General features: G+C 45.8%; 1 protein-coding gene across 1 annotated transcript; it reads left to right on the plus strand.

The window, feature by feature from the left end:
* The first annotated feature begins 14,326 nt into the window (after positions 1 to 14,326).
* ATF5 (activating transcription factor 5) lies at positions 14,327 to 18,408 on the plus strand. Its single transcript, XM_056863048.1, has 3 exons — positions 14,327 to 14,403; positions 16,550 to 16,828; positions 17,753 to 18,408. The coding sequence occupies exons 2-3, from the start codon at positions 16,651 to 16,653 to the stop codon at positions 18,397 to 18,399; spliced, it is 825 nt and encodes a 274-aa protein (XP_056719026.1). The 5' UTR covers positions 14,327 to 14,403; positions 16,550 to 16,650; the 3' UTR covers positions 18,400 to 18,408.
* The last annotated feature ends 345 nt before the right edge of the window (positions 18,409 to 18,753 follow it).

An 18,753-nucleotide genomic window follows, 5' to 3' on the forward strand; every position in this document is an offset into this window, starting at 1 on the left:
AGGGGTTCTCACGCACTCCAAATCAAGTGATTTACTCCTGAGTTGCTTCTTGTTGTACGCTGACCCTCACCCTGTTTTTCTGTGACCTGTGATTTTTAAGCATTAAATGTATCATCCTAATGGATGTTCACTTCATGCGTTTGAGGAAGTGAGCTTTGTCTCACAAAAGCCTCCGCTGGAATACATTTTGTTATAATTTAAAGTACTCTTGAGCCCTTTACCCAGGGCTGTTTCCCTTGCGGTCACTCCAGCCGACTGCTCCGGTGCTTCGCTTTGATTATGCATGCCTGCATAAATGGCCCATAACTCCTGTTTAGCATTATTTCAAAAGGTCTAATATTATTTCCAAAGGTTTTTATCCTCCACTTTATCCTCACAACAACCTTGTGAGGTAGGTGAGGCTGACAGCTTGTGATAGGCAGAGTGGGGATTCAAACCCGGGCTTACCCAGATCCTAGTCCAACTCTTCAACTACCACTCCATGCTGGTTTTCTAATGAAAGGTGGGCTATAATTGTCAAAATTTTAAATAAAAAAAATCAGCAATTTTGGTGTTCGAAGGGGAGGGCTATGGAATGTGAGGAAAAATATGCTCAGATCAACTTGAGGGAGAAAAAAGTGAATTAAACACAGTAGGTAATGCTTCACAACAGAGCGGATACAATCCAGGGCTTTCAAAGTCCCAGTTCAGAAACACACAGGGCAAAAACGCACGGACAATTTAGCCTCCTTTATTCCCTGTTTCAGCCAGGATGCAGCCAATATCGTTTTGCTGCTGCAAGAATTGTAATAGCTAAAGTTTGGAAGCAAGTGAATAAACCTTCAGTTCGTGAATGGAGAGGGAAATTATGGACATATATGAGGATGGCCAAATTAACAGAATTCCTACATGGAAATGATATGGAAGAATTCAAAAAAACTTGGGCAAAGGCCATCACATATTGGGATAAACTGGCAAAAATGGATTTTGCTATTTTAGTTAGTGAGTTATAGAAACAAGTTTATTTACTTTCTTATTATTACTATTAATAACTTTCAAAACTGTTTAGACACTTCTGCGGAAGTCAGGTGGTGGGTCACTTTTTAAGGTGGGTGGAGGGTCAAAAGGGTATTTTTGCTTTGTTGAACTGGATAACTTTGTATAATTATAATTGATACTCTTTTGTATTTTCTTTTTATGTTTTTTGTTATTACTGTATTTGTTTGTTTTGTTTTATATTATAAAAATAATAATAATAAAAAAGGATTCAGCCAGGATCGAACACACGTTCGGCGAAACGCATGCATTCGATCCTGGCTGAATCCTGGCTGAAACAGGGAATAAAGGAGGCTAAAGCGACCATGCGTTTTTGCCCACAGTTTTTCTGCTGGTGAACAAAGGAGGAAGGGATTGCATTTGACCCGTGGAATGGCTATGCTGGGGAATCATTAGACCTGCATGGGAAAACGCCATGTGACAGGGGCTATAATAAAGAGGGGAATTGGGCAAGATTTAGCAGAAACGATGGCTGGATCCGAACCAATGTTTCCAAGGCTCCCAATCTCCTGAAGCTCTTCCGTACGATCAGCGAAGCTACAGTCCTATCTTTCACTGGCCGATCTGGAAAGATGCTGAGGAAACAGTCACTCTCCCGGGTTCGGTTCAGCCCAAACCAAGCCGACATCAGGTGCTGCTGCTGTGGCAACCAATTGGAGGCTCTAGGTATGCATGAGGTGAGGGAACAGCACCTGTGCGCCGATGCCATCTTAAAAACTACCAAACCGCACAAGTTGCCATGCAGACATTTCCCCCAGGAAGCAGGCCTCTCAGTAGGCCCGCCAGTGATTTGAACCTGTCTTTGGATGCAAGCTTCACCTTCACATCTTATTCTAGTGTTTACGATTTTAAAACCTATTTACCCCAAAGGGTCAATGTGAGATTTTTTTTTTGGGGGGGGAGGGAAATAAAAATGGTTAAAATCTAAAGTATCTTTGAAACATATACTAAAAACAGTACTCAAATGGCATCCTGTCCATCTAAAGCTTGATGATTTTTAAAGCATCTGGATGAAAACAGTGTCAGCGTGGATGAACAGCTATCTATAACATTTATTTATTTAGGTGGCCAGAGCAGCTTAGAACATTGTTCTTCCCGCCTCCATTTTTATCCTCAGAACCATGATCCTGTGAGGTAGGCTAGGCTGAGACAAAGTGACTGGCCCAAAGTCACCCAGCAAGCTTCCATGGTAGAGTCGGGATTTGAACCTGGGTCTCCCAGATCCTAGTCGGACACTCTAACCACGGCACCACGCTGGCTCACATCATGACACCCCCTAGCAGGGCTCCTGTGTCTCTTTTTATAGCTGCTAAACAAACAGAAACTCTGCAGGCAAAGGAGCTCCCAAATGGCCAAGGAGTCGAGTTGCCAACTCCGGGTTGGGAAATACCCAGAGATCTTTGGGGCGGAGCCTCAGGAAGGTAAGGTTTGGGGAGGGGAGGGACTTTCTGGGGTATAATGCCAAAAAACCCACCTTCCAAAGTGGCCATTTGTCTGTGCACCTTGTTTCAATGGATATCCTGATGTTGGAATAGATAAGCTAAAAAATACACATGGTTGCAACTTTATCCCTAAAAGGGTGGTGCTTAAAAGTCTAAAGAAAAGTTTTTGAAAGCTACAGAAGCTTATATTGAAATGAGTACATTTCGACACCAATATATAAACTGGACTGAGGAAGAATTGAAACGATCGTATCCCTTTCTACCCTTCTTCACTTGAAGACATCGATCTCGGATTGATTGTTACTGTACCAGGACTGTGAAATACTTTGTTACATATATGCAATTGGTTTGTTAGCACGTTGTTATATACCCAGGATTGAGAAATTCTTTGTTGTATATATGCAATTGGCTTGGTAGCACATTGTTACATTCAGTATACTATTGTTAGTACCTGGAGGAGGGCAAACCTACCATGGAGTGATGGGACCACTTGACCTGTTGAAACTCAGCCTCTCCTGCATCTGCTCTATCTATAAGTAGCCATCCTATACGAACTCTTGTCGCTTGAACTTGTTGTATGGAAGGCACCTAGAAGTATCTTGCCCATAGTGCCCCTTCCCAGAAGGATGACTGGGAACCCCAGAAAGACAATGGACCACCTGTGACGCAGCTTGCTTTCTCAATACTCCTATCTATCTGCAAGCCAGCGAAAACATTCTGATCCACTGAGTACTTGGCTATCTTCCATGCCGGGCGGGTTTTTGCCTCTGACAGCATCTCTCCCTCCCATCTTCTGATCACATCCAGACTACAGTCTTAAACTGGTTTAACCGTCATTCCCATTCCCCAGGCAACAGTGGGAAACATAGTCCTGTGTAGAAGGGATCTCCTCCAGAGGTTTCTCCACACTCAACAGAAATTTGTAATTTAGATAGAGCCTCTTTTTCCATGTGGGTGGAATTTCTTAACCTACTACTTTAGCCTCCCTTCTTTCCGCCTTATAGTCTTTCGGATGGATCTAGCCAGTTTTTTCACGCAATCTCTTTCTCTTATTATCGCCCCACCCTCACTAGGGTTGCCAGGCTCCAGGTGGTTGCTGGAGATCTCCCACTATTACAACTGATCTCCAGTCGATAGAGATCAGTTCACCCAGAGAAAATGGCTGCTTTGGCAACAGGACTCTATGTAGGGTTGCCAGGTCCCTCATTGCCACCGACGGGAGGTTTTTGGGGCGGAGCCTGAGGAGGGCGGGCTTTGGGGAGGGGAAGGACTTCAATGCCATAGAGTCCAATTGCCAAAACGGCCCTTTTCTCCAGGGGAACTGATTTCTATTGGCTGGAGATAAGTTGTAATAGCAGGAGGTCTCCTGCTACTACCTGGAGGTTAGGAAATCAGTACAGGAGCGAGAAAAGTATAAGGTGCAAAAAATATAGTTATATGCTACTGTGTCTAATCTTATATACAATTATTATAAGTCAACTACAAAATGTAAACCACACTCAAAAATACAACATGCAGCAAACATACAAAACCATCTCAATGATGGTGAGAGAAAGGAACAGTACAGTTCATATATGCAATGTCTCTAAGAGTACACACGTCATTCTTCTGTATTCATCTCATGCAGGTAAGTAGGAAAATATTAAATGTTTTTCCTCCTTGAACATTTAATATTCTCCTACTTACCTGCATGAGATGAATACAGAAGAATGACGTACTCTTAGAGACATTGCATATATGAACTGTACTGTTCCTTTCTCTCACCATCATTGAGATGGTTTTATATGTTTGTTGCATGTTGTATTTTTGAGTGTGGTTTACATTTTGTAGTTGACTTATAATAATTGCGTATAAGATTAGACACAGTAGCATATAAAGATATTCTTTGCACCTTATACTTTTCTCGCTCCTGTACTGATTTCCTAATCTCCCGATACTTGTACAGTGGTGTCTATTTTCTCCCCCGCTACCTGGAGGTTGGCAACCCTAGCTCTATGGCATTGGAGGCCCTCCCCTCTCCAAACCCCGCCCTCCTCAGGCTCCACCCCCCAAATCTCCAGGTATTTCCCAACCTGTAGTTAACAAACCTATCAGCCTCCACCCATCACACATAGCTTTTGTGTCCATGGAGGTCCCACAAGCCCCCAACATAGGAGATTCCCTCCTCCCTTTTTCACTGATTGGATCCAAGCCAATGTTTATGGTCAGTATGGTAAACATACTCAGATAAGGGAATCCATGATTGTTTACCCAACCTTGCACCCCTGGTTTCAAAATCTAAATCTAAATAAAGAAAATGAGCTTTAAAAAAGTCATTAGTTTACTGGAACAAAGAAAAACATGTAATATTACACGAATTGCAAAACCTAAAGGGCCACGGTCCCACCCCTCTCTGAAGCTCTCCCCCTTTTCAAAGAAAATTAAATTTGGTTGGTAAATAATTCCATCCTGTATTGCTGTAGCATTCAACCCCCCTTTCTCCAGCAAACAAAGAGAAAATGTGAGACCGGATCAGTAGAAAAGGGAGACAGAGTTTGTCTGTTTGGGAAAATAGAATTGCATCACCATTCTCATCATCCGTTCTGCCAAAGTTCATGGTCGAGCACCTACAGGGTGGGGGAGGGATTAAATGGGGCCATTCACAGAAAAGGCCGGGGGGGGGGGGGGTTAATACTTGGGGTGAAAAATATTGCTTTTTGTTATGCTGCAGGACATAACTTTGACAATGGAAAAAGGATAACCTCCTCCCCGCAAAGGCGCTTTATGTGCACGTTTTTGACACTGGAAAGATGAGAACTGCCCAGACTCAAAGGGGGGGGGGAAATAAACATAATGTTTGTGGGGGGGGGGCAGTCCAAGCCAATCAGCTCCCCCTCCAACTTTAAAAATACAAAACTGCCAGCCAACTGTCTGCCACTAAGGTAGGATAGCCAACCTCCAGATAGTAGCTGGAGATCTCCTGCTATTACAACTGATCTCCAGACAATAGAGATCAGTTCACCTGGAGAAAATGGCCGTTTTGGCAATTGGACTCTATGGCATTGAAGTCCCTCCCCTCCCCAATTCCCATCCTCCTCTGGCTCCGCCCCCAAAACCTCCTGCCGGTGGTAAAGAGGGACCTGGCAGTGTGTTTGGACCTCGCACAAACAAGGCCATGGGGTTTTTTAAACTTCAGAGGCTCCCAAGATGTGCAGGAAAAATATTACTTTGTAAATTAAAAAAGAGGAAGGGGATTTGTACTGAGCATGCTCACTGATCTCTACAGGGACATGGCATGTTGACGGTATTTGAGTTGGAGATAAAAAAAATAAGGCCAAGGCCAGTGGTGCAAAATAGGTCACAAATTTTTATTACTCAGAATAGAAATTCCCTAAGTGTTTCGCCCAAAAAACTTCTTCAGGGAAATCTGTAATTATTGCAGCAGTCCTTAAAATGAGCATATATTCTCCATTCTCATAGAGTCCAATGAGGGAAAGGAGGTTGGTTGATCACAGCTTGCTTTATTGGCCAAGAAGTCATAACTTGGTGAGCCAGGATCCAGGCGAACAGCTCCGCGATCCTGTCACCCCCGAGGCAGGGCAAACGCAAGAGGTTTTCATAGACGTTTGACATTTCCAACACAACAATGATACATTTTCTTAACATCCGATTTGAGCTTGTCAATGCAACGTCATTAGTTTCTTCAGCGCGTGCGCGAGCCTTGCTACATTAATGAATGGAGCCTATCTTATTGAGCAGTTCAGAGTGTTCTTTTGCAGGGCGAAGCGAAAGTATTAAAAAGGAGGAATAGGTGGGAGGGAATGTGTGTGTGCATACGTGCTTGGTGCTAAAGGAAAGGGGGGCACTGGGAAGCGGTTTCTGTGGTTTTGCTTGTAAGCAGCTTATGCGTGTATCTTGCGTGTATGTCTGAATGTGATGCAGGTATGATCACTCAAACACAACAGTTACACATTTTTATTACTCAGAATAGAAATTCCCTAAGTGTTTCGCCCAAAAAACGTCTTCAGGGGAATCTGTAATCATTGCAGCAGTCCTTAAAATGAGCATATATTCTGATCTACAGAAGTCAGCCGAGGTTTTTCACAGTGTGGAGAAAAACATGGCCACCTGGCAACGTTTGCAGTTCTAGGATATTGAAGGTACAGGAAAAGTAGCGCATAAAAAAAAAAAGAGATAAATGGCAAGGGTATGAGGAAGGAAAGACGCCACTGAAAGGGGTAAATAGCACCATCCCCCAATAAGGGTAAGTTATTTTGTAGGAATATTGTGCACATTTATGTATACTGCAACTGCTGAAAAGGATAGAGAGAGCTCCATGCTAAGATCTACTGTTTGGTGGTGTCGGAAGAATGGAAGCCAATATACTCTGTGCACATGTACACATGCTAACAAAACATTCAAAACTGCATTCTCTAGATCTCTCTCAAAAGATGAAACAGGGATATTGATTTGCAAGGGCCATGGCGCAGGAAAAAAAGAGAGCATCCCTGCTAGAGCATATTGGATCCTATGATTAAGCAACGCATGTGAAGTCGGCAGCCTGACATGAACACCACCCGAATATGTTTCCTTAGAAATTCCCAGTGGAAAAAGCGGACGGCAACTTCCAAGAGAACGCCAGTAGGCAGTTGTCATGCCTACGGCTGGCCCTGCCCTGCAAGGACTGGATGAAACACATTAGCTGTTCTTAAGAGTCGTCAAGACAACCCACACAAGAGACGTACTCAGCCAAGGTCACCATGGAGACCTCAGGTTTAAATGAGGATGGAGAAAGCCTGCAGTTGTATGATACTCGGTGGGGATTTTTTCTGTCTGCTCAGCGAGAAAAAGAAAATCCCAACCAACCGTCAAAATCCTAGTGCTTTGTCCGAGCTTAGAAAAGACCACAGAGCTTGGTTTGAGCAAAGACCAGACTCCGGAAACTGTTTATAGCGCTACATTTTAGAACACGTCATGTCAGAACAAAGAAGAAAGTACCTCTGTGCATGCAGAAAGGATATTTCCCTCACCCCGGAAAAACCACAGCTCAATTTTTCCCTTACAAGCAAGGCAAAACCATCCACACCTTCACAATTCAGCTTCACAGATCAGCTCCAGTTATCCTCTTATGCATCTAGACATAGGTTTTAATATTCAAACGGACTGTGTTGAGATCATACCTGTTCCCCTTCAAATGTGTGGTTTCATGAATTGATATAGGTTAACAGAAAGCCACCTTTTCATCCCCTCCTTCTGCCTATACAACCTTAAATCAGATCTTTCTTAACAGGTTGAGCAAAGCTATTTTTAACTGGAAAGGTCACTCAGGTCCTGCAAAGCCTGTGGATGAAAAGAACGGTCTTGTGATGCACTTTGCTTTGCAAGTTACCACTACTGCAACAACACTGCAACAAAAGGTGGTGAGAGATTCAAAACTGATCAAAGGAAGTATTTCTTCACACAACGCATAGTTAAATTGTGGAACTCCCTGCCCCAGGATGTGGTGATGGCTGCCAACTTGGAAGGCTTTAAGAGGGGAATGGACATGTTCATAGTGGAGAGGGCTATTCATGGCTACTAGTTAAAATGGATACTAGTCATGACTCATACCTATTCTCTCCAGGATCAGAGGAGCATGCCTAATATATTAGGTGCATTGGAACAAAGGCAGGATAAGGCTGCTGCAGTTGTCTTGTTTGTGGGCTTCCTGGAGGCACCCAGTTGGCCACTGTGCGAACAGACTGCTGGACTTGATGGGCCTTGGTCTGATCCAGCAGGGCTTTTCTTATGTTCCTATGTACCTAGAATGAAATCAAAGATGGAATATTCTATTTCAAAGGGGATGAGGAGGAGTAATCCTGTAAAATGCATCTCGCTTGATCAAAGAGAGAAAGTTGGTAAGGCTGCATAAATCACCTAAGTAGCCCATACAGCATTTTTATGTAGCTCCTTGCCCAGTATTAGTGCCAAAAAATGTTCGCTGGTAACATGACAAGCAGGCGGAGAGGCTGTATCTGCCCCTGTGGTTACCAGGAAAGAGGACCACTGTATAGGACAGAAGGTTTGCATGTCCTCTCTCTCCTGGCACTGATCACCACCACCCGCTTGCTATGTCCACGTGCTGCCTTCGTGGCTGGCAAGAGGACAGAGAAAATAGATGCAGGGGCTATCTGGGAGTCAGAGTCCTTGCCGCACTGGCTGCATGCGGCAACCTCTGCCCCATCTGGGCTATTGACCCATATGAGTGCAGGTGGGGGGGGGGCAAGGGTCATTCTACAACGAGACAAAGCTGATCCCTCTCAAGGCAACCCAGGGAGGCCTCTCGAACAGACTCTCCTGTGCCAACAACTCAAAAGCAACCAAGTCAGGCTGGTGAAATCTTTTTAAAAAAATCTTCCCATCTGTAGTTTAAATGTAAAAGCTGGCCTAGCTCTCCACTGGTTTGGGAAACGGCTGTCTACTACTTTTTCTCTTGCATAGAGGACATTCGCAAGTAACACCTTGCATTAGGGTCGTCAACCTCCTGTTGGTTTGTATGACAAGACATTCTCTTGCCTTTCTTTTCAGTATCACTCAGTATCTTGACCCATAAAATCCTGCCATTCTGTAAGTATGTATTTGAGAATGACTGTGATTTGGGATTATTAATGGTTTCATCATATAAACCTCACATATTTAGATTATATATATATCATTAGCGTACATGGAATTTGACACAAGAGCAGAAGTAGAAGCCCCTGCCCTGAGGAACTTATATGGTAAATTTTGATAAAAGGGAACAGAAGGGAAGAAAAATTGGTGACTGGAACAACAGGGAAAATAAAGGTGTAGTTGAATAAGGAACACCACCTGGGGAAAAGATGCGAGTCAGCATTGCATGGAATGGAAGCCAAGTTTCAAAAGGCAAGGTTGTAAGCAGCCCACCAAATGCAGATTACAAATTTAAGAATTTAGCATATTGTCAAGTCGAACATTTTAACCTTGGACTTTTGTTTGGACAGGATCCCTAGTTTTGCTGCCAAAAGGTGAATGCCACAAATTGAATATTCACACACATCACAAAAGGAAAACTCACAAAAATCGACATTTTGCACAGCAATCTCACGTAATTACAGTGGGTCTTGGTCCGCAGTTGAAAATTGGAATGCTGAAGTTGAGTCCCAAATTAATTTCAGATAAACTCAAATGGATCTTGTTACCTTTCAGGTATAGGTAGGGTTGCCAGGTCTCTGCCACTGAAGGGAGGTCTTTGGGGCGGAGCCTGAGGAGGGCGGGGTTTGGGGAGGGGAGGGACTTCAATGCCATAGAGTCCAATTGCCAAAGTGGCCATTTTCTCCAGGTGAACTGATCTCTATCAGCTGGAGAGCAGTTGTAATAGCAGATCTCCAGCTAGTACCTGGAGGTTGGCAACCCTAGGTACAGGTCAAATTTCTACAAATGGATGGCAGTCATAGGGACAACAGTATCTTGGTGTGATAAACCTGAAAGGACTACGACTACTACTTCTTAGTTGCAAACAATTAGCTTTCAATAACTTCCCTACACATATCATATCAATATGTGCATTGAGTTTTCCTACCTAGTTTCAGAAGAGTAGCCCTGTTTGTCTGGTAAAAAATAAACAGGCCTCCTTTTTTCTCTTATTGTCCTTGCAACTCTTAGATTGACTCTCTTCAGCACCGTACCAAATGCTTATCTAAGTTGCCTGACAGACAATGCAAAAGCCTGCTGTGTGTAAATAACATAAATGCAACTCATGTAAATAAAATAAATGCAACTCGTGTAAATAAAATACGCTCAGAAAAAAAAGGAGTCCCTCCAATGTATTTTGTTCACTCGTGACTCTGGTCTCAGCCCAAGGGGTCAGCTGTAAGAGGTGGGACTGAATTCGCCGCCGCACTTGAGACAGACAGCTCCCGAAGCCAATCATAGCACACATACACCCTTGGTTCATCAGAGGCAACTGAAATCAGAGATTTCCTTCCGACTTAGTACACCCACAGCTGATGCAACCCTGCTGCAATCGGCCGCATCGCTGTTGCCTCTGCTGGGCGCGCTCTCCGCTGGTAAAATAGTCCTGCTAATGTCTGGGAACCGTAGGCAAGCACAAATATTAATATCCAAAGAGCAGAATGGGGTTGCATTCTCAATCTGGGGCCAGAGTATGACAACTAAGAATATCATTTAACCATCTATATAGTAGGTGCTGTACAGAAAGGATTGTGTTCAGGAGTTTCACATTAGATGGATAAAACAGGCAGCTGTGTTGCTTCATTGGCACAAAATTCACAAGGATAAGTAAGCTGCCATCTTTGCTAGGACTGAACACGTAGTGTGCAGACGTTTGAGTTACACAGTCCTCTTTCTCAGGATGTGCGTATGTATAAAATATCCCTTTACATTTATACAAAAATCCTATTCGAAAATAAGGTAAATGTAATTCAAATATTGTTTTATTTGCTTTGTGAATTACACTGGTAGGATGACGGGTCAAGAATTGACAAATAATGGGAACAACCGCCCCAATTTCATATAGGAAAAAGCCGAAGCTTGTACGCTATTTCAAACGAGGTGTGTGTGTGTGCCCTTCCATAGCTGCAGAGAAAGGTGCCAGTCACAGGGAAATACATTTGAAAGTTGCATTTAATTTACTGGCGATGTCTTGTGGTACTCTGAAGGAAGTCAGTGGACCAATCTCTGTTGGGAACAAACCTCTCCCAAATTAGAGATGCGGGGCCAGATGAACAGACTGGAGCCCTTTCAAGCTTCAGTACTACATGAATTCACTAGACCTTCTGAGGCATGTCACTTCCTCTCAGCCTCAGTTTACACACCTGCAAAATGGGAATATTAAGCGCAACTCATTTATAGGGTTGTCCGAGGGAGAGAAACAGGAAAGGATAATAAATCACGGAATATATTTGAACTTCTCAGTAGAAGCTGCAATGATCAACGGGAAGGAAGAAATCCTATCTCATGGTGCGGCTAAATTTTTGCAGCCCTGTGTAAAAAAGAGAGGGGAAACTGATTTGGTTGGCAGGTCACTTTTCTATACTCAGTAATTCCAGAAGGGTAGCCATATTAGTCTGTTGAAGCAAAAATAAACAGATATCCAGTGGCACCTTAAAAGACTAATAGAATGCTGCTGGAATACGTTTTGTTACTTTTTAAGCTGCCCTGGGACTTCTGTTTCAATTTACTCTTTTATGTCCATCCTGACAAACAACTCAGTGAAACTCAGAAGCTAACATTATTCCTAGAAACAGACACGTAACAGAAAGTAACACTTACAAAAAAAAAGCAACTGCTCTCTACCGGCTGGAGATAAGTTGTAATAGTAGGAGATCTCCAGCTACTTCCTGAAGGTTGGCAACCCTACCTCCCCTGTGTAATACCATTCAAAGACTCATATGAGTTGGAAGGGACCATCAGGGTCATCTAGTCCAACCCTCTGCACAATCCAGGAAATTCACAACTACCTCCCCTCCACACCCCCAGCGACCCCCTATTCAACGCTAGGGTTGCCAGGTCCCCCTACGCCACCGGCAGGAGGTTTTTGGGGCGGACCCTGAGGAGGGGTTTGGGGAGGAGAGGGACTTCAATGCCATAGAGTCTAATTGCTGAAGCGGCCATTGTCTCCAGGTGAACTGATCTCTATCGGCTGGAGATCAGCTGTAATAGCAGAGATCTCCAGCTAGTACCTGGAGGTTGGCAACCCTACTCAATGCCCAGAAGAAGGCAGGCATATCTTATCAGTTCTGGAAGTGGGTGGGCATAGCTTCCCAACTGAGCCAGGCCTAAATCTAAAGTGCAATTTGAGTGGGGGGGGGTGTGCATTCATATTCCCAGTGGCGGACCGGCCATTGCGTCAGCTTGCCCGATGGCAAGTGGGCCCTATGCGCCCCTGATGAAGCGAAGTGCCCCCCCTAAACATTAAACAATATGTTGAAAAATAAATAAAAATTAAATGATAGCCTTATAGTTGTGGGTGGGCCCCCTTTGTCTTCTAGCAAACAATATTTTTAGACCCAGTCCTCCACTGCATGTTCCAGGCTCTTAATAACAAGAAAGTTATTTAAGGTGACAGGGCTGCCTCCAAAGATGTCCAAAGATGTCCCCTCTGCACCACCGACGACACCTGTCTATTTGTCTGGATTCCAAGGACCAGGGCCGGATTTAGGTTTGATGAGGCCCTAAGCTATTGAAGGTAGTGGGGCCCTTTATATGTCCAGCTGTCCCTTGTCAACAACAAACTGTCGCTGTTTTTTTGTGCTGCATATATGCTATACGGTAATTTATGGACCTAATAGGTATCGAAAGCCATTTGCACGTAACAGAATATGTATTTTATCAAAGTAATTGTTGAACCGAAATACAATGAAGAAGAAGTATATTAATGGTGAAATAATAGAAAAGGGCAAGAGTCCAGTAGCACCTTAAAGACTAACAAAAATATTTTCTGGTAGGGTATGAGCTTTCGCGAGCCACAGCTCACTTCTTCTTTTCGTATCGGAAGAAGTGAGCTGTGGCTCACGAAAGCTCATACCCTACAGAAAATATTTTTTGTTAGTCTTTAAGGCGCTACTGGACTCTTGCCCTTTTCTACGACTGCACACAGACTAACACGGCTACCCGCTGTGAATAGTGAAATAATTATTACTTCCTTTAAATTTTTGGGGGCCCCCCCAAGAGAGTGGTGTCCTAAGCTATAGCTTGTTTAGCTTATACTTAAAACCGGCACTGCCCAGGACCAAAGCTATTGGAGATTCACCACCTCTGCCTTTTGGGAGATAATTCCCAGTGGGTAGCCGTGTTAGTCTGTCTGTAGTAGTAGAAAAGGGCAAGAGTCCAGTAGCACCTTAAAGACTAACACAAATATTTTCTGGTAGGGTCTGAGCTTTCGTGAGCTGTGGCTCACGAAAGCTCATACCCTACCAGAAAATATTTTTGTTAGCCTTTAAGGTGGTACTGGACTCTTGCCCTTTTCTATTTCAGATCCGAAGAAGTGAGCTGTGGCTCCCGAAAGCTCACACCCTAGCAGAAAATATTTGTGTTGGTCTTTAAGGTGCTACTGGACTCTTGCCCTTTTCTATTTCAGATCCGAAGAAGTGAGCTGTGGCTCACGAAAGCTCACACCCTAGCAGAAAATATTTGTGTTGGTCTTTCAGGTGCTACTGGACTCTTGCCCTTTTCTATTTCAGATCCGAAGAAGTGAGCTGTGGCTCCCGAAAGCTCACACCCTAGCAGAAAATATTTGTGTTGGTCTTTCAGGTGCTACTGGACTCTTGCCCTTTTCTATTTCAGATCCGAAGAAGTGAGCTGTGGCTCACGAAAGCTCACACCCTAGCAGAAAATATTTGTGTTGGTCTTTCAGATGCTACTGGACTCTTGCCCTTTTCTATTTCAGATCCGAAGAAGTGAGCTGTGGCTCCCGAAAGCTCACACCCTAGCAGAAAATATTTGTGTTGGTCTTTCAGGTGCTACTGGACTCTTGCCCTTTTCTATTTCAGATCCGAAGAAGTGAGCTGTGGCTCACGAAAGCTCACACCCTAGCAGAAAATATTTGTGTTGGTCTTTATGGTGCTACTGGACTCTTGCCCTTTTCTACGCCTTTGGGGAGGGGTGTGTGAACAGGCGCCAGACTTCCTCCCCCCCCCCACTTCACCTGCCGAGCATGCTCAACGAAGAGCGAAACCCCCGGGGAAAGAGCCGGAGGATGGATACGCGCCGGGGCTGCGCTGCGGCCGGGGAAGGCGGCGCGGCCATATAGGGGGACTCCACCCGGGCCGTGACTCATTCCCTTCTCTGCACGGACCCCAGATAGACGTTTTGCACGGAGAGACGCGCACGCCCGGGGGCGAGATCGAGGACATGGCTTTCTAGACCCGCGCCCATCTCGAAGCCAGCGAGCGTGTGTTGCGCGCTGCAACCAAACCAGCGACATGGAGTGAGTGGAGGACTCGGGGGGGTGGTGGGTTTTGGGGATCAGGGAAGGGGGGGTTGTCGTTGGGGCTGGGCGAGCCCCGGGAGGGAAAGAGACCCCGAGCGCGGCCGTGCGGGGTGGGGTTTTCCAAGCGGCCCTAGATGCGCGGGCAAGTGGCGGACTGGCCAGGGGCTCCGCTTGCCCCATGGCAAGGGGGCCCCCTTCCACGTTAGGGAATATGTTAAACATGCGAATGCCCTTTTAGTATCTTGAAAATATAATAGAAGTTCCAATACTGACTGTCTGCAACTAAAATTCTAATTGCACCTTTTTTCCGCTTATGTATTTTTTTTTTTTGGAAAAATTTCTTATAAAAATGAAATTATAGCCTTATAGTTCACAGTGGGCAGCCGTGTTAGTCTGTCTGCAGTAGTAGAAAAGGGCAAGAGTCCAGTAGCACCTTAAAGACTAACATAAATATTTTCTTAGTGGGTAGCCGTGTTAGTCTGTTTGCAGTAGTCAAAAAGGGCAAGAGTCCAGTAGCACCTTAAAGACTAACACAAATATTTTCTGGTAGGGTATGAGCTTTCGTGAGCCACAGCTCTCTTCTTTTAGTATCGGAAGAAGTGAGCTGTGGCTCATGAAAGCTCATACCCTACCAGAAAATATTTGTGTTAGTCTTTAAGGTGCTACTGGACTCTTGCCCCTTTCTAGCCTTATAGTTGTGGGTGGGCCCCCTTTGCCTCCTGGCAACCAATATTTTTAGACCCAGTCCGCCACTATGTGTGGCGCACCAGCAGCGATCCCCCTGTTGACAGTAGGGCCGGTCTTGTTTCCCCCCCCTTTCCCTTTCCAGACCAGGTGAGCTTGTTCTGGGGCCTGGGGAAGCAGGTGTTTGATGCCAAAGTCCACTGGGAGAAGCCGATCCGCCCTTGTGGTTGCGGCCGTGACAGCGCACGAGGAGCGGAGGGAGGGGATGGAAAGCAGAAGGGGCGGCACCCATCTAACTCGCTTGGCTCCGGCTGTACCCCCTGGGGAACGGAGAGGGTTTTTCCATTCCAGCTGTCTCGCAGGGGCTGCGCTCATGCAGCGTTGCAAAGACCAGCACAAACCGTGGGGGGCATGGAATAGTTCTTAGAAATTAGGGTACAAGGATTGTACCCTAATTTCTCCCCCCTTTGGCAGGAGAGGATGAGATCTGTGATCAGGAGTCTCCGTCCAGACAGTGACCGTGGAAAAGCACCCCCGCCATAACCCATTATCTAGACCAGTGGTTCCCAAACTTTTTGGGCCACCTCCCCCTTGGTTCCACAAACTCAACCCCAACGCCCCCTACCCTATAAAAAGCATTATTCAAAATAGTGTTTTGAAATTTTATTATCTTCTTTAGTGAGTCATGCAAACTCCTAACAACTAATCGCACATCTGTTCAAAATCAAATTAAAACTTTAGTTGAAATTTATTCAGCAAAACTGATGAACTGGATCCAGTGGTACCAGCTCTTCAAAGTCTGGAAAAAATTCTGATAGTTTCCACCAGATTTGCCAGCATGGTGCTGTAGCTTGAGCTATTGTAAATTAGGGAACGACACAGTTGAAGGGCCCCACCTCTAGCGCCCCCCTGCTGCCCTCTTTCCTCTTAGTGCTCCCCTAGGTAATCCCACCGCCCCCCAGGGGGTGGTAGTGGCCAATTTGGGAACCACTGATCTAGAACATAGTGTTATTACTGTCCTTCCTTACAGGGACGTTGTTAGATTAAGACAATGTGTGAAACACTTGGAACCCCTCAAAAGTGCTGAATCGATTTGAGGCATTTTTGTATATCTGCATATCGCTCTCCTGCAGGCTAGTTGGAATGGCAGGGGAGAGAGACTAAGAGACTATATTATCTGCAGTCAGTGCAGCAGTAGTCTGTCATGGCCTCTGCTGAAAATCTGCAAAAAGTAATTTTGGAACCATTCCGAAGGCTAATGTTTTTGCTATCCATAGTCCAGGCTTTAGTGTGCCATAAGAATCCTTTTTGGGTGTTTTTCTGCAAGGAACGGGTGCCGCTGTGGAATATACAGATCTTTCCCCATAGCTAACTTTGAACAGAACTCCTCCTTCGTATCACAAGAGAAATCAAGCAGCATGGATTTCCACCTCGCCTTACCGTTTCCCTCCTCCTTCAGGTCTCGTTTTGCCACCGCCGCCATCCCTGCCCGCAGGACTCAAGCCCCTCCTCGCCTGCCGCAACCCAATCCTGCGTCAACCGTGAACGACCATCACTACCATGTCTCTGCTGGCGGCGCTGACCCTGGACCTCGACCTGACCATGCTCCCAGCTAGCACCATGTCCTGCAGGCCGGAGCTGCTCAAGCACCGGCTGCCCCACGCCGGTCACTGTGAGCTGCTAACCGGACCTGTAGATGAGGGCTTTGCCCTCAGTATGGAGCGCCCGCCACTGACAGGTGAAAAAATCTGGGGGGTGGGAGGAGAGAGAGTCTGCAGGCTGAGGAGGAGCGGGAGACAGGCTGGTCTCCCTTACGCAATGGGTGCTTTCACACATGCTGAAGAATGTACTTTCAATGCACTTTGCAGCTGGATTTTACTGTGTGAAACGGCAAAATCCACTTACAAACGATCGTTAAAGTGCATTGAAAGTGGATTGCAAGTGCATTATTCAGTATGTGTGAAAGCACCCTATGTAAGATAGATCGCACGAACACGTGAAGCTGCCTTATACTGAATCAGACCCTCAGTCCATCAAGTCCAGTATTGCCTACTCTGACTGGCAGCAGCTCTCCAGGGTCTCAGGCAGAGGTCTTTAACATCGCCTGGTCCTTTTAGCTAGAGGTGCCAGGGATTGAACCTGGCACCTTCTGCGTGCCAAGCAGAGGCTCTTCCCTTGAGCCACATCCCCTCCCCAATCATCCTTCATAACACAGAACAAAGGGAAATTAACTTTTGGATAGAGTTTAGTTACATCTATGAAATATAATTCACTTCATTTGTAAAACTGCAGCAGCTTTGTCAACGGCCAGAAAATCAATGAATCAAACGTAGCAGAGGTCTACAGTTCTTTAAAGCATGTTATACCTCTTGAAATTTCTAATGTCCACCCTTGCCCTTTGTGCCAAGTTTGATGACTTTTTTTTTTAACCCTGGATGGTTTTGAGGACAGCTTGAAAGCTGGAAGGTAGTTAATGTTTCAAGAATAACAGACTTTGGAGAGAGCTCCCACTAATTGGGAAGCATTTCTGTTCTGTCTTTCTGCCCATTTTTTTACATACAACACGGGAGGGGGGGCGAAATTTGTGTGCTAGGCAATCTTGTGTAGGCTCTGGGCCCTTGCTTGTCTGCCCACCATTGACTTTGCTCCTGCTCGTCTGCAGGCGATGGCTACTCAGACTGGATGACGGAGCGCACGGACCTGGCCACGCTCCTGAGTGTGTCAGGGGAGCCCTCGCCGCTCTCCCTGCCCTCCCCTCCGACTCCGGACCTGGAGGCCATGGCCTCGCTGCTCAAGAAAGAGTTGGAGCAGCTGGAGGACTATTTCTTGGAGGAGTCGCTCTCTCCTGATCAGGTAGCTCCCAGCACACCCCCTTCCGACGGGAACAACTTCCACTTCCCTTTTGGCGATGGTTTCCAACCCCTCGAGCACCACAGCGCATCTGCCCCCTTGCAGACCTTGGATTCGAGCTGCTTAGAGTTGTTAGAGCTCTATGGTAGAGATGTGCCCGCTGAGCTTCCCCTGCAGGGCAATGAAGTACCTATCCCACTACAACGCCCGCGTACCCTGCCACCAAAGGGGGACCGGCGCCAGAAGAAGCGGGACCAGAATAAAACAGCGGCCCTGCGGTACCGTCAGCGCAAACGGGCTGAACACGAGGCGCTGGGAGATGAGTGCCAGGTCCTAGAGGCACGCAACCGCGAGCTACGCGAGAAAGCAGAATCTATCGAGAGAGAGATCCAATATGTCAAGGACCTGCTTATTGAGGTCTATAAGGCGCGGAGCCAGCGCCTACGTACTACCCCTTAGAGGCAGGGAGCTGCACCCCAATTCTCTTTTGTTTCCCCCTCAAATGAAAAAAAAAACTTAAGGGGGGGCACCGAATGTGAACAAGACCGGAGGAAGCATGTAGGAATAACGTTGGGGAGGCATTGGGAATCAGTAGCCTATGTGATATGTGGGTGGCTAGTATCTGAACTGTGCAAGACAAATTCAGAGTCAAGTGGGGCTACTAAACTGCGTAGGACAGGGTGAAGGGTAAATGGATTTTATTTGGATGAAAATGAGAGTGATGAGGTAAGAGAGGCCCAAGGTTAGCCAGTTTTGGCAATAGGATTGGGGTTTCTAGGGGATAGGCTGTCTGGGGTTAGTATCTTTTCCCCC

The sequence above is a fragment of the Euleptes europaea genome, chromosome 18, assembly GCF_029931775.1.
Source record: "Euleptes europaea isolate rEulEur1 chromosome 18, rEulEur1.hap1, whole genome shotgun sequence".
Lineage (NCBI taxonomy): Eukaryota > Metazoa > Chordata > Lepidosauria > Squamata > Sphaerodactylidae > Euleptes > Euleptes europaea.